General features: G+C 45.3%; 1 protein-coding gene across 1 annotated transcript; it reads right to left on the minus strand.

The window, feature by feature from the left end:
* Positions 1-1,022: 1,022 nt before the first annotated feature.
* Positions 1,023-9,344, minus strand: LOC114582074 (keratin, type I cytoskeletal 17-like). The gene is made up of 6 exons (XM_028702852.2): positions 8,651-9,344; positions 7,014-7,096; positions 4,264-4,420; positions 3,625-3,786; positions 2,899-3,024; positions 1,023-1,789 (listed from the first exon to the last, which is right to left on the minus strand). The coding sequence occupies exons 1-6, from the start codon at positions 9,239-9,241 to the stop codon at positions 1,550-1,552; spliced, it is 1,359 nt and encodes a 452-aa protein (XP_028558685.2). The 5' UTR covers positions 9,242-9,344; the 3' UTR covers positions 1,023-1,549.
* Positions 9,345-13,064: the final 3,720 nt, after the last annotated feature.

The following is a 13,064-nucleotide window of genomic DNA, read 5'->3' on the forward strand; positions in this document are numbered from 1 at the left end:
AAAATGAAGTGGCACTAATAAAGAAAAGTTCCAGGGTGGCAACAGAAAGCAAACTAAAAATGCTTTTGCAGTTCATCAAAATTATCCAGCAATATCAAGTTATAGGAAAACTGGTGCTATTAACAATAATCGTTCTATTTGGTTAATTGGTTCAGCAATTTCCACGCACATGACGTGTGATGCTAATTATTTCCCCCAAGAGTTAAATGATAACTAATCAGAGGCAGCTGCAGGAGAGCTATGAGATTCAGGTGAGGGTCAGATGCCTTGTCGATCCCAGCAGGTGTATAAGAGGACGCCCTGGCCTGCGGCCTGCCCAACACCAAGTTCTGAAGTTTGCAAAATCCAAATAATGCAGCTGCTGGATACAGCCATGTGCCCTTCAAGTCATTCCAGAGATCAATCTGCATTCCTCCAACATCACGTGATTTCTGTGTATAGTTAAAGGAAAGGAAAAAGGCCCCCATCCCCCACCCAGGCGGTTTTCTATTCTTGTGGCCTTTTCAAACTTAAATTTTGCAAACTTGCATCCCCCCCCCCAAAATTGCACCCCTAAAATGTGTCCCGGACCATCGCCATGGCTGCCCCGCCCCACGCTAAGCCACTGAATGCATGACCTCCAGAATTGTAACAGTTCTACACTGCTGTGTAGACTTAGCTCAGAGGTGGGGTTGAATGTGGTTGCTGGGGTCTCAAGGCCATCAGCTGCCTGTTAGGTAGTGAAGGGGACTTGGAAGTCATGCCCGCAGGTGGGTCTACCTGGTGCACAGCAGGTCTGTTTGGAAGAACCATGGCATACAAAGAAGCTGGGATGGTGATGGGTTTAGTGTTGACTTGGTAGTTGATGGAAACTCACCAAGAACCTGCCTGGCAGATGACAGCAGAGAAGTGAGGCCTCAGTCATCTGCACCTGTTGTCCTTCTCAAAGACCATCTGTATTATTATCATTAACCGTAATGGTTTGTTATTCATGAGAATGACACGTTGGAACTAGTCTTGTCTAAGGCAGTTTTATGGGGACCTCCAAAGTGTAGGGTGAACGCAACCTGTCATTTTGTGATGCCTCTTAAATGTGGTTTCTCATATGACTGTCACCATCACACAGTCAGAATTGACGAAGCTGCTATTCAGGTTCAGTTGCAACCGGCAAAGCCTTTATTAGCATTTATTAGAAACAAGTGGGTTGATTAAACAACAAAATGAGCAAGTTGTGTGGATTAGCAGAATAGGTGCCAGAAGCAAAAAAATACAGAAAGATGATCACTTCAACAGAAGGCTGACACAGAGCAATGCTTCCTGAACACTTTCTCCCCCTTTCACTGCAGTCCCCTGCAGGTTACCAAAAGGAGTTTTTCCATGTTTGCAGAAATCTCCCCCTCTTTCAGCTCAGCCTTATTCAGAAGTAGAAATGACCAGAAGCCATTAAAAACTGAAACCAAGAATTAAGATGCAGGTATTTCAACATAGTTGGCCTTTGCTGGGAATTAACCTTAGTCCCAATCTAGTCATGCAACGGAAATGGTAGGGGATAAGAAATTAGGCTGTTCTTTCATGGTGTGGCATGTACTTCGCCTGGCACATTTTCTAGCAGGCTGCGGTATGTCTGGATCTCTTGCTCCAACCTGTTCTTAACATCCAGGAGCTCTTTGTATTCCCGGTCCTGGCCCTCCATTTCCAAGCGCAGCTCTGCCAGCTGCTGCTCCATGCAGGAGATGCGATCCTGTATTTCGGCTAGTTGAGCATTGTAGCGATGTTCTCCTTCAGCCAAGGACGCTTGCAGTGTGTCTCTCTAAAGGGGTGAGGAGGGGACAAGAGGCAGCATCCTAAGTACCTTAAATGTGTGGGCATGAACGAAAAGCTTTTGGAACCAGAAGCTACACAGAAACCAGAGAGAAAGTACATAGGTGAACATAAATCAAATCAGCCTATCAATGGCTACTAACCATGATGTCTGTATATTACCCCCCAGGATCAGGGTGCTATTCCTCTGAATGCCAGTTGTTGAGGAACAGACTGCCAATGATGCTCAACGTGGCCTACAACATGGGGGGGTGAGGGTGGCGCTGTGGTCTAAACCACCGAGCCTCTTGGGCTTGCCAATCAGAAGGTCGGCGGTTCGAACCCCTGCGACGGGGTGAGCTCCTGTTGCTCTGTCCCAGATCCTGCCAACCTAGCAGTTCAAAAGCACACCAGTGCAACTAGATAAATAGGTACTGCTGTGGTGGGAAGGTAAACGGCATTTCCGTGCGCTCTGGACCTATCACGGTGCTCCGTTGCAACAGAAGTGGTTTAGTCATGCTGGCCATGCGACCCGGAAAGCTGTCTGTGAACAAACGCCAGCTCCCTCAGCCTGAAAAGCAAGATGAGTGGCGCAACCCCATAGTTGCCTTTGACTGGACTTAACTGTCCAGGGGTCCTTTACCTTTACCCCTTTTTTACCTCATGTGACACCTTTGCTGAAGCCTCATCTAGTATCAAGCCAGGTTCAAAGTCTCTTCCATTAATCTACAAAGCCCTGAACAACCTAGAGTAGCTTAGGGACTGTCTGAAACCTTATATCCCAGCTCGATCACTGAGATAATTATTTTATGTATTAATGATTGCAACAGTGTTCCAATGCCACTCTGCTTTGTCCTGCCTCACCAACCACTACTGGACCTAAGTTAACTGAGCGCTCTCACCTTGTGCACCCAAGCATCTGTACCCACTAAATATCTGGAGAGGACCCCATGGCATGGCATGGCATGGCATGGCATGGCATGGCATGATTGAAACTAAGGGATTTGTGGACCTGATTAGTCCCAGGATGGAAGACCCACCGTGACTCCACCATGTGAGTTGCTCTGAGCCGCAAAAAGGATAGAGCAATAAGATGCACCTGACACTCGCTCTCCTTACCAGATTGCGCTGGGCTTGGAGATAAATCTCTAAGGCCTGCAGCTGACGTTTCAGCTCAATGGCCTTATGGTTGCCATCCTCAGCTTCCTTGCTAGCAGTGCAGATTTCCTGGTTCACTTCCTCCAGCTGAAACACAGATTGACTGAAACATCAGCATTTTCAGAGGTTTTATGTACTATTCGGTATGCGGGGCGGGGGAGTGGAACATTGGCTTTGGCAGAACAAAAGGAAAGAAAAGAGCACATTCTTTTCTATTTTAGAGATGCTGAGCCAGGATTGTATATGCTTTGATTCCTCCCCCCCCCCCTTTTTTTTTTTTAGAGGCTCTAGTTATTGCAACCTGAATAACATTGCACTTTTGGGTATACTGCTGCACGGCATTCTTCCTACTTCTTTGATTAGCCAAAGGGAAGAGCAGTGGCGAGACCTGGGTTCCAATCTCCATGCAAGGACATGAAACTTGCTGGCTTACCTTGAATCAGTCACCATCTCCCAGCCTAACCTACCTTACAGGCTTGTTGTGAGGATGCAATGGAGGAGGTGGGAGGAACCACACATGGTCTTTGGGGGAAGGTGTGGGTGTAAAAGTAGTGAATAACAAAACAACGCAGTGCATCGTACCACCACCATCACTCTGGAGACTCCTGCAGCCCCTGCCCTTTTCCCATCAGACTTCTTCTTCTTCTTTTAAAATTTTGCTTCCTTATAGGGGCCGGATTAATTTACCTTGCCTTCATACCACTCTGCAACCTCCTTGCGGTTTGAGTCGATCGTCGCTTCGTACTTGCATCTTATCTCCTCCAGGATTTTCTTCAGATCTCGACTGGGGCAGGCACTGATTTCCATGTTGACATCACTTGAACAAAGTTTTTGCAAAGAGATTAATTCCTGCAAAGAGAACTTTGATGAGAACCATGCCTTTGCTGTTGTATTATAAAAGGGCTGGCTGCGCACAGCATCAACTGTTCAACCTTTCCTGTGGAACAACATAAGAAGAGCCTGCCATTGGTCCATCTAGTCCAGCATCCTGTTCTCACAGTGGCCAATCAGATGGCTGGACCAGAGCACAAGAGAACTCTCCTCTCCTGCAGTTTCCAGCAACTGGTATTCAGAAGCATAACTTACTACATGGAGAAAGAGAATAGACCTTATGGCTAGTTACCATGGATAGCCCTCTCCTCTATGAATTTGCCCAATCCTCTTTGAATTTGTGTGTGTGTGTTTGAATTCATGAATGTAATCTGTTTGGGGGCACTTGGTGTCAAAAAGTGGCTTGTGCCAATTTTTTGTATAATGTACGCAATTCATGCATGCGTTGTTTTTATGAAAACGAGGGGCTCTTATTTTGTTGAGCCAACTATGTACCTCTTCGTGGTTCTTTTTGAGACCAGACAGTTCTTCTTGCAGTGACTCCAGTTCAGCTTCCATGTCAGTCTTACAGCTGGCCAGTTGATCCAAAACGGGGTATAAGCCATTAATGTCAGCCTCCACATTCTCACAAAGGCCACACTCAGTATCAAGCCTATATTGACAAAAAAAGGAAAGGGCTCTGAGACTTAGCTGCACTCTATTTACCATATTTTTCGCTCTATAAGACACACCAGACCACAAGACGCACCTAGTTTTTGGAGGAGGAAAACAAGAAAAAAAATATTCTGAATCTCACAAGCCAGAACAGCAAGAGGGATCATCCGCTGCGCACTGAAAGCAGCGATCCCTCTTGCTGTTCTGGCTTCTGGGATAGCTGCGCAGCCTGCATTCACTCCATAAGACGCACACACATTTCCCCTTACTTTTTAGGAGGGAAAAAGTGAGTCTTATAGAGCAAAAAATACGGTATTTAGTAACCATGCTTATTTCTGCAGGGCCAGTGCAGCCGCTTAAAAATTAAACTCAAGAGACTTTCCCCATTTTAACACTACTGAGTATGAGCATGCTCAAATGCAGCAACTGAATCAGAGGCTAGACATCAGGTAAAGGTACCCCTGACCATTAGGTCCAGTCGCAGACAACTCTGGGATTGCGGCGCTCATCTTGATCTATAGGTGGCGTTTCTCCACAGACAGCTTCCGGGTCATGTGGCCAGCATGACTAAGCCGCTTCTGGCAAACCAGAGCAGCGCACGGAAACGCCGCTTACCTTCCTGCCGGAGTGGTACCTATTTATCTACTTGCACTTTGACGTGCTTTCGAACTGCTAGGTTGGCAGGAGCTGGGACCGAACAACAGGAGCTCATCCCTTTGCTGGGATTTGAACCACCAACCTTCTGATCGGCATGCTCTAGGCTCTGTGGTTTAAACCACAGCGCCACCCATGTCCCAACTAGACATCAGGGGGGAACAGTATTTTTTTTTTATGTGTTGGTTTCTTATTTGTTATTTGTATTTTGCATTTCCACCAAACGATGCTCAAGGGGGCTAGCAACAATAACAACACAGATGATAAAATATTATGAAAACACAATAAAACACCAAAGTAAGGCCAGTAAAATGACAATTTGACACAAGACCCGGCTGAATAAAAACTCATACATCTTCTGGTGGAAAATTGTGAGAGATGGGGTTAGCTGGGCCTTCTTAGCAAGCTGGGGTTGTTGTTTTTACACGCCTTCAAAATCTGTGCACCTGACAGAAGTACTTCAGGTAAACCCACAGAAACGCTCCACTGCTTTATGCTGGAGCTATATGTTTAATGAGACACAGTAAGAACAAAAGAGCTCTTGATTGGATCAGGCCAGTGGCCCATCTAAGTCCAGCATCCTGTTCTCACAGTGGCCCACCAGTGGCCCATGAGAAGCCTGTGTGCAGAGCATGGGAGAAACTAGATTCTGAGCACAATTGAAAGTGTTCATGCTGACCTTTAACTCCCTAAACAGCCTCGACCCTGTATACCTGAAGAAGCATCTCCACCCCCATCACTCAGCCCAGACACTGAGGTCCCGCTCCGAGGGCCTTCTGGTGGTTCCCTCACTGCAAGAAGTGAGGTTACAGGGAACCAGGCAGAGGGCCTTCTTGGTAGTGGCGCCCAGCCTGTGGAACGCTCTCCCATCAGACGTCAAGAAGTAGCTATACAGCCTTTAGAAGACATCTGAAGGCAGCCCTGTATGGGAAGGTTTTTAATGTTTGATGTTTTATTATGTTTCTGTATATGCTGGAAGCCGCCCAGAGTGGCTGGGGCAACACAGTCAGATGGGCAGGGTACAAATAAAATTATTATTATTATTGGGAAAAGATTCCCATCCTAGAATGAACAAATTAGCTTTATGCATTTCATGATAAGCCCAGCCCTGATTCATTCATGGCACGCTAAAATTGGTAGGTGTTTGCCGTAAACGGAAATGACTAAAGGCTGGCTTTAGTATGATTTGAACGATAAAAGCAATTTGGGATCCTTATGTTCTGTCCCAGCTAGTGCTCCTCCTCTGAGTTTCTTAACATCAAATTAAATTAAATGAGACATTGCAAAAGAACCGTGGCTATTGACAAAGTTAGCAGGCCTGGGTCTCTTGTTTAGCAAGGGCCAAACTAGATGCAACTCTAATTGCATTAATGCAATTTACATGCATTTCTTATTACATAAATAGCAGTGTAATGGTGGGTGAACCCGAGCAGTCTCGGGACAGGGGTGGAGGAGGAGAGGGAGTTCACATCTTTCTGCCGGTGCCCCAATCCCAATAAAAACCCTTCTCCAGAGCAGGAATGGGAGAGAAGATTAACTCATTGCTTATTTAAAGCGAGCTTGCACCATCGGCACTTTCTAAAACAAGACAGGGATTGGAACACAGTGGCCCTTCAAAATTTGCACATTCAGAAGCAATGCATGAACCAAAACACAGCCATCCTTCAAAAGTCACACTTCTCTTAATTTTGCAGCACAGTTCTCCAACCGAGGAGGTTGTACAAAAATGCATGTGACAGGGTAAAGTGTGCACAGAAGTACATAAATTAGTGTGATGTCTACAGTCTTGGAGACATCTGCACACCTCCCCTGTTTATGCAGCCATTCCAGCCGTCTTCCTCAACCTAATCCAAGTTTTCTGCAAATATGAATTTAACAGTGACACAAAGATTTCAGGCTCAAAAGGCAAGAGACGTTCAGAGCGATGCGTAACTCACTTGTGCTTCATGTCTTCAACGTTCAGGTGATTGTTGTCAATCTTGATAATTATGCTGTTGTTCTCCACCGTTGTACATACAATCTGGATGGGAGAAAAGAAATGGAATTTGTTAATTTCTCCTGATCTATACAAAGACCAAAGAATGAAGTCCAGAGCTGAATGATGAAAAAGCTGATTTGGGTAGATGGCTTTCTTTGCCTACAACACAAGAACTACAATGCACACACTGGCCTGGTTCACACAACAATGGTAAGCCAATCAATGGCTCACCGGCATAGCAAGAAGGGGTGGGCTTCCCCAGAGCTGCTAACAACCATTTTGTTCCTCCCCAGTCCTTTTTGCTCTCATGCCATACTGGGCTAAGCCATGGTTTGGCTTAGCCTTCAATCCGGACCAGTATTCATGGTTAAGAACTGTCCTCACCAACCACAAGCTGTAGCCAAGAATAAATCTTTGGGGCAGCAAGTTGATTAGGTTCCCTTTTTAAGCCAAGGCTACCTCATTTCCACACAAGAACCAAAGCACAGCCGTCCTTCAAAATTCGCAGCTCTCTGAACTTTGCAGTACAGTTTTCCAGCCAAGTGATGGGTCTTAAAATGCATACACTGGGGTGAAGTGTCCACAGAAATGCATATATTGCTAAAAACAACATACTGAAAAGCATTATTTTCAGAGAAATTGCTTTACATAAATGTGTGTATTTGACAGAATAACACACACAAACGTGTATATTGGGAGACGTGTGTACAGTGGTGCCCCGCAAGATGAATGCCTCACAAGATGAAAAACTCGCTAGATGAAAGGGTTTTCTGTTTTTTGAGTCGTTCCGCAAGACGAATTTCCCTATGGGCTTGCTTCGCAAGACGAAACGTCTTGCGAGTTCTTGCGAGTTTGTTTCCTTTTTCTTAAAGCCACTAAGCCGTTAAAAGCCGTTAATAGCCGCTAAGCTGCTAAGCCGTTAATAGCCGCTAAGCCGCTAAGCCGCTAATAGCCGTGCTTCGCAAGACGAAAAAACCGCAAGATGAAGAGACTCGCGGAACGGATTAATTTCGTCTTGCGAGGCACCACTGTATTTGACAGAATAACACACACAAACGTGTATATTGGGAGAAATTCACATTAAAATGCTGCTCAGTTTTCAAAGGGGCGTTTTATTTATTTATTTAAATCACAGACCGATATGGAAATGTGAAGAACTGAGATTAAGACTGGGAAAATGAGAAACAGAGGGAAACTGAACTTGACAGATTTGGCCATCCCTGGTGAGGACAGAGCTTAGCCACAAGTCCCTGTTTGTACAACATGCAAAGTCAGGCATAGGCAAACTACGGCCTTCCAGATGTTTGGGACTACAACTCTCATCATCCCTAGCTAACAGGACCAGTGGTCAGGGATGATGGGAATTGTAGTCCCAAACATCTGCAGGGCCGGAGTTTGCCTATGCCTGTGCTAAGTCAATCCTTGGCTTAGCTCAGCACAGCACCACAAATGACTGTGGAGAAGCAAAGAGGCTCCAAGTCCCTCTCCAAGTCCACACATCCACATGACCCCAGCAAGCCATCGTTGGGCTTATCATGTCATGTAAACCAGGCCACCAGGAATGCTTTGAGTGTTCCTGAGAGATGACATTCCTACCTGGTTTTGAAGCTCCTCAATCTGCTGGTAATAGTGGCTGTAGTCCTTCAGTTCACCAGCCAACCTGTTCTTGGCATGGAAATCACTGATCTTGGACTGAAGCTCAGCATTTTCACCCTCCAGGCATCGCACTTGGTCTATATAACTGGCCAAGCGGTCATTGAGGTCCTGCATGACCGCCTTTCCGTCAGTAGAAGAAAAGACAATGCCGCAAGCTTCGGGATCACCACCCGTCCCGCCAACTCCATTGCCAGCTCCATCGGACCTGATTTCAGCTAGCCCATCCCCATATCCAAATGGAGGATAACCGCCATAGTTACCACTGGGGCAGCTACCTGTACTCATTCTCCTCTTATGGCCACCCCTGATAATTGCACCATGACAACCGCTGCTCAGAAAGTTGCTTTGGCCAATTCCATAGTCATGGGTGGAACGACCTTCAAAGCGGGAGGAATTGCCTCTGGCACTACTGAGCCCACAAGAGGTGCGATAGCTGGAAGAGACAGAGGAAAACCTGGACCTCCCATTTGAGCCAACACTTGCGCTATTTCTTCCCACAATTACTGGACTGTGCACGGTGCTGCTTCTCATAGCGAGAGCGACTTGCAAATCCAACCCAAAGCAGAAGCCAGCGCTCAAGGTTTGACACTCAGTCAGAGTGTGCCGCGGTTATCCTGCAGGTCTCGATTTATACCTTTTGCTAAGGGTGTCACCACTGGGAAGGAGTGTTGATTTTTCTTCTCGCAGGTTTGCTGCTGGCTTCTCCTTCGTCCCACCGGCAATTTGCCTCCAGATACCCCACCAAATAGGCAGTTTCTTCACACATCTACTGCTCGTTTTAAACAAGGTTACCACACCAGATGTTATTAAAGTTGTACAGAATCATCAAAAGTCTGCCTTGTTTTTCTTAAGGAGAGGAAACAGCAGTTCCTTGAAGCAACTGGGGGGGGGAGCCTTTTGTTGTCCATATTATGAGACGGAATTGATGCTGGCCAAAGACATTTCACTACCTTGGGGGTACTGCTGGATCCCTTGCTGGCAATAATAATAATAATAATAATAATAATAATAATAATAATAATAATAGTAATAGTAATAATAATAATAATAATTTGTTACTTATACAGCGCCCATCTGGCCGGGCCTCCCCAGCCACTCTGGGCGGGTCCCAACAGAATATTAAAAACATGATAAAACATGAAACATTAAAAAGTTCCCTAAACAGAGCTGCCTTCAGATGTTTTCTAAAAGTCAGGTAGTTGAGGCTCACATGGCCTGGCTGTTTCAGAGTGCCTTCCATCAGCTTCAGCTGGTACCCCTATTTGGTCAGGGACAACTTCTGTTGTCTATGCTCTGCTAACCTCTAGGCTAGATTACTGCAGTGTGTTATACATGGGGCTACGTTTAAAGATGTTTCAGGAACTTCAGCTAGTGCAAATTTCAGCAGCCAGGTTGCTCACCTGGACAAGATGGTTTGAGCATATAACACCAATCTTGGCCCAACTGCACTGGCTGCCAATCAGTTTCTGGGCCCAATTCAAATGGCTGGTTTTGACCTATAAAGCCTTAAATGGCTCAGGATCACAATACCTCAAGGACCCACCTCTTCCCATATGAACCAATCTGGACCCTGTGATCATAATCTAAGGCACTTTTGGCGTGCCCTGTCAACGGAAGGTCCAGAGGGTGGGAACATGAGAACAGGGCCTTTTCTGCAGTGGCTCCCCACTTGTGGAATGCTCTCCCCAGGGAGGCTTGCCTGGCACCTTCATTACTTATCTTTAAGTGCCAGGCAAAAACATGTCTCTTTTCCCAGGGCTTTGGCTAATTAAACAATATATGACCTTTTAAACTGGGGGAGGTTTATTGTATTGTTTGTTATCATGTTGCTGTTTTTCTAAAGTAAACTACCTTGTGATTCTCAAGTGAAAGGCAGAATAGAAGATAAATAAGTAAAGGTGCTTCCACCAACCTTGCTCAGGCCAAAACTTTAAAATGTCTTGCTTTACCATTAGGGATTGGAAAGTACATTAATTTCAGTTTCTCATTTTCCCGATCTCAAGTTCACTTCTCCACATTTGCATGCCAATTTGTAACACAATTATTTAAGCCCTCGTGAAAATTCATCAGCATTTTAGTGCAAATTTCTCCCAATAAAAGCAGTTTTTGCCCAATACAATGCACCCTTGCATATTATTGTCACTGATATATGCATTTATGTGCACGCTTTGCCACAGTGTGTCCATTTTCATACGCATCACTTGGCTGAGGGATTCGCTGCAAAATTCAGAGAAGCGTAAATTTCAAAGGATGGCTATGTTTCAGTTTGTGTATTGTTTCAGAAAGTGTGGAACTGGTGAGTTGGTCTTCAGATGCAAACTGAATTACATTTCTCCCACACCCCTATGCACCCTGGGGATTTCACCCTGATTATGTGATGAGACGGACAAAAGGGGAAGCAGCAATGTTCTCCAACGGGATTGTGGGTGGGGAGGGAGAGACAGTTCTGGGAACAGACTCAACTCTGTGGGAGGGGGAATGTTGCACTGCTCAAGGCCACACACCAGTTCTTCAGTTCTCCTTGCAATTCTTGTTCCTTATTTCATGCTATCTTGAAATACAAATGAGAGAGCCCAGTTCTTCCCCCATCTCCTTGCCTTGCCCTACTAAACAACTCAACTTCCCCAACGGGAAAACAGCATCTCAGCTTCTCCCTAAATGCAAGTCAGCAAAGACTCAAAGACCCAGCTCAAAAGTCCCTCTGGCCAAGGAGGCAGACCTATTACTTTAATTGCAGCTTATGCAGAATGCTTGTTTTCTTTTAAAAAATAAGATAATATTATTCATCATGGGATTTTACTCACACTGTTCCTTCAGGACACTTGTACAACTTTTATTTCAAGGTAGGGATGGGGGGGAGTTCGCTTTTAAAGGCAAACCTGGCAATTCCACGCTTTCTGAAGCATTATGTGAACCAAAACACAGCCATCCTTTGAAATTCCCACTTCTCTGAGTTTTGCAACGCAGTTCTCCACAAATGTGCACAAGTGTGCACAAATATGCATATACTGGGGTAAAGAGGCCATAAAAATGCATATATATTTGTGAAAATATCATTAAAAATTTGTTACATTAGAGCAGGCATGGCCAAACTTGGCCCTCCAGATGTTTTAGGACTACAACTCCCATCATCCCTAGCTAACAGGATCAGTGGTCAGGGATGATAGAGATTGTAGTCCCAGAACATCTGGAGGGCCAAGTTTGGCCATGCCTGCATTAGGGAAAATTGCTTTGCAAAAATTGGGCTAAATTGCACAGAAAAATGTGTTCATTCGGAGAAATTTGCACTGAAATGCTGGTGAATATTCATGGGGATTTTGTTTTAGAAAAATCATAAATGGTTGCAGAAATGTGGAGGACTGAATTTAAGACTGGAAAAATGAGAAACCAAGAGAAATGAAATTGACAGATCCCTCCCTCCTTACTGAAGGAGGCCTGTGACTTCCAGGAACATCCAGATGGCCACTGTGGCACACAAGACCAAAAGCTCTGATGGGCTTTGAGACCATCTTTTCCCACACTGTGGCAAACGCACCTCCAGCTTGAGATCATATGTTGCAGAGTATAGAAAGAGCAGGCGCAGGGAAATCATCCAACAAATAAGATGGCTTCATTTGCTGATCACATCGTCTTCACTGGCTTCACTGCCTCAGGAACCATGAGGCACTTTCCTTATCCTTGTCACAAAAGTCTGATCTTTGGGGGAAGTGTGTTTGTGGCACAAGACCTAAACCGACCAGTATGTGACTGAATCACACCTGAAAACACTGACCATCTGGCACTGTCCTTTGTCTCTCTCTCTCCCACCCACCCCTTTTTACATTCACATATTCACACTTTCTTCCTGTTCATTCACACATTCTTCTGGAGTGCTTAAGAATTCAAAATTGCATGAATCACTTGGCTGTCACAATCGGAGTATGTTACACAAATTGTGTGGTTTGCACCCTTGATTCTGGGCACAAGGTTTTGACAGTCCCTGGTGCAGAATTTGGACGGGGAAGCACATTCTCCTGCATCACCATCAATGAAGCTATGCTGTTTCCATATGTGGGGCCACCTCAACTAATGGCTAGATGATACATTTGTCCTGAAGAGGACAACCAGCTACACAATGCCCTTGCTTTGGGGCAAAAAAAAGAGGCAGAGGAAAAAGCAGCCCAGTCATAAGATATGGACCTCATCTCAGGTGCTCTGAAGCCCAAGAACTGTGCTCTTTGCAAGATCTCCCCCACCTTTCTTTGCCAAGCTGAGGTGGCAGTCATGGTAGGGAGGTAAATAAGGTTTAGCTATTCTTCCCATTATATCTATTAAAAAGCAATCAGCCAAGCCCAGCAAAATATCCTAGTTGCAC

The sequence above is a fragment of the Podarcis muralis genome, chromosome 13, assembly GCF_964188315.1.
Source record: "Podarcis muralis chromosome 13, rPodMur119.hap1.1, whole genome shotgun sequence".
Classification (NCBI taxonomy): Eukaryota; Metazoa; Chordata; class Lepidosauria; order Squamata; family Lacertidae; genus Podarcis; species Podarcis muralis.

Coding starts and splice junctions, on each gene's coding strand:
- LOC114582074 (XM_028702852.2), bottom strand. CDS start 9,241: ATGAGAAGCAGCACCGTGCACAGTCCAGTAATTGTGGGAAGAAATAGC. Junction 7,097..8,650: donor TTGAGGAGCTTCAAAACCAG/GTAGGAATGTCA, acceptor TCTCCCATCCAG/ATTGTATGTACAACGGTGGA. Junction 1,790..2,898: donor TCCAAGCCCAGCGCAATCTG/GTAAGGAGAGCG, acceptor TCACCCCTTTAG/AGAGACACACTGCAAGCGTC.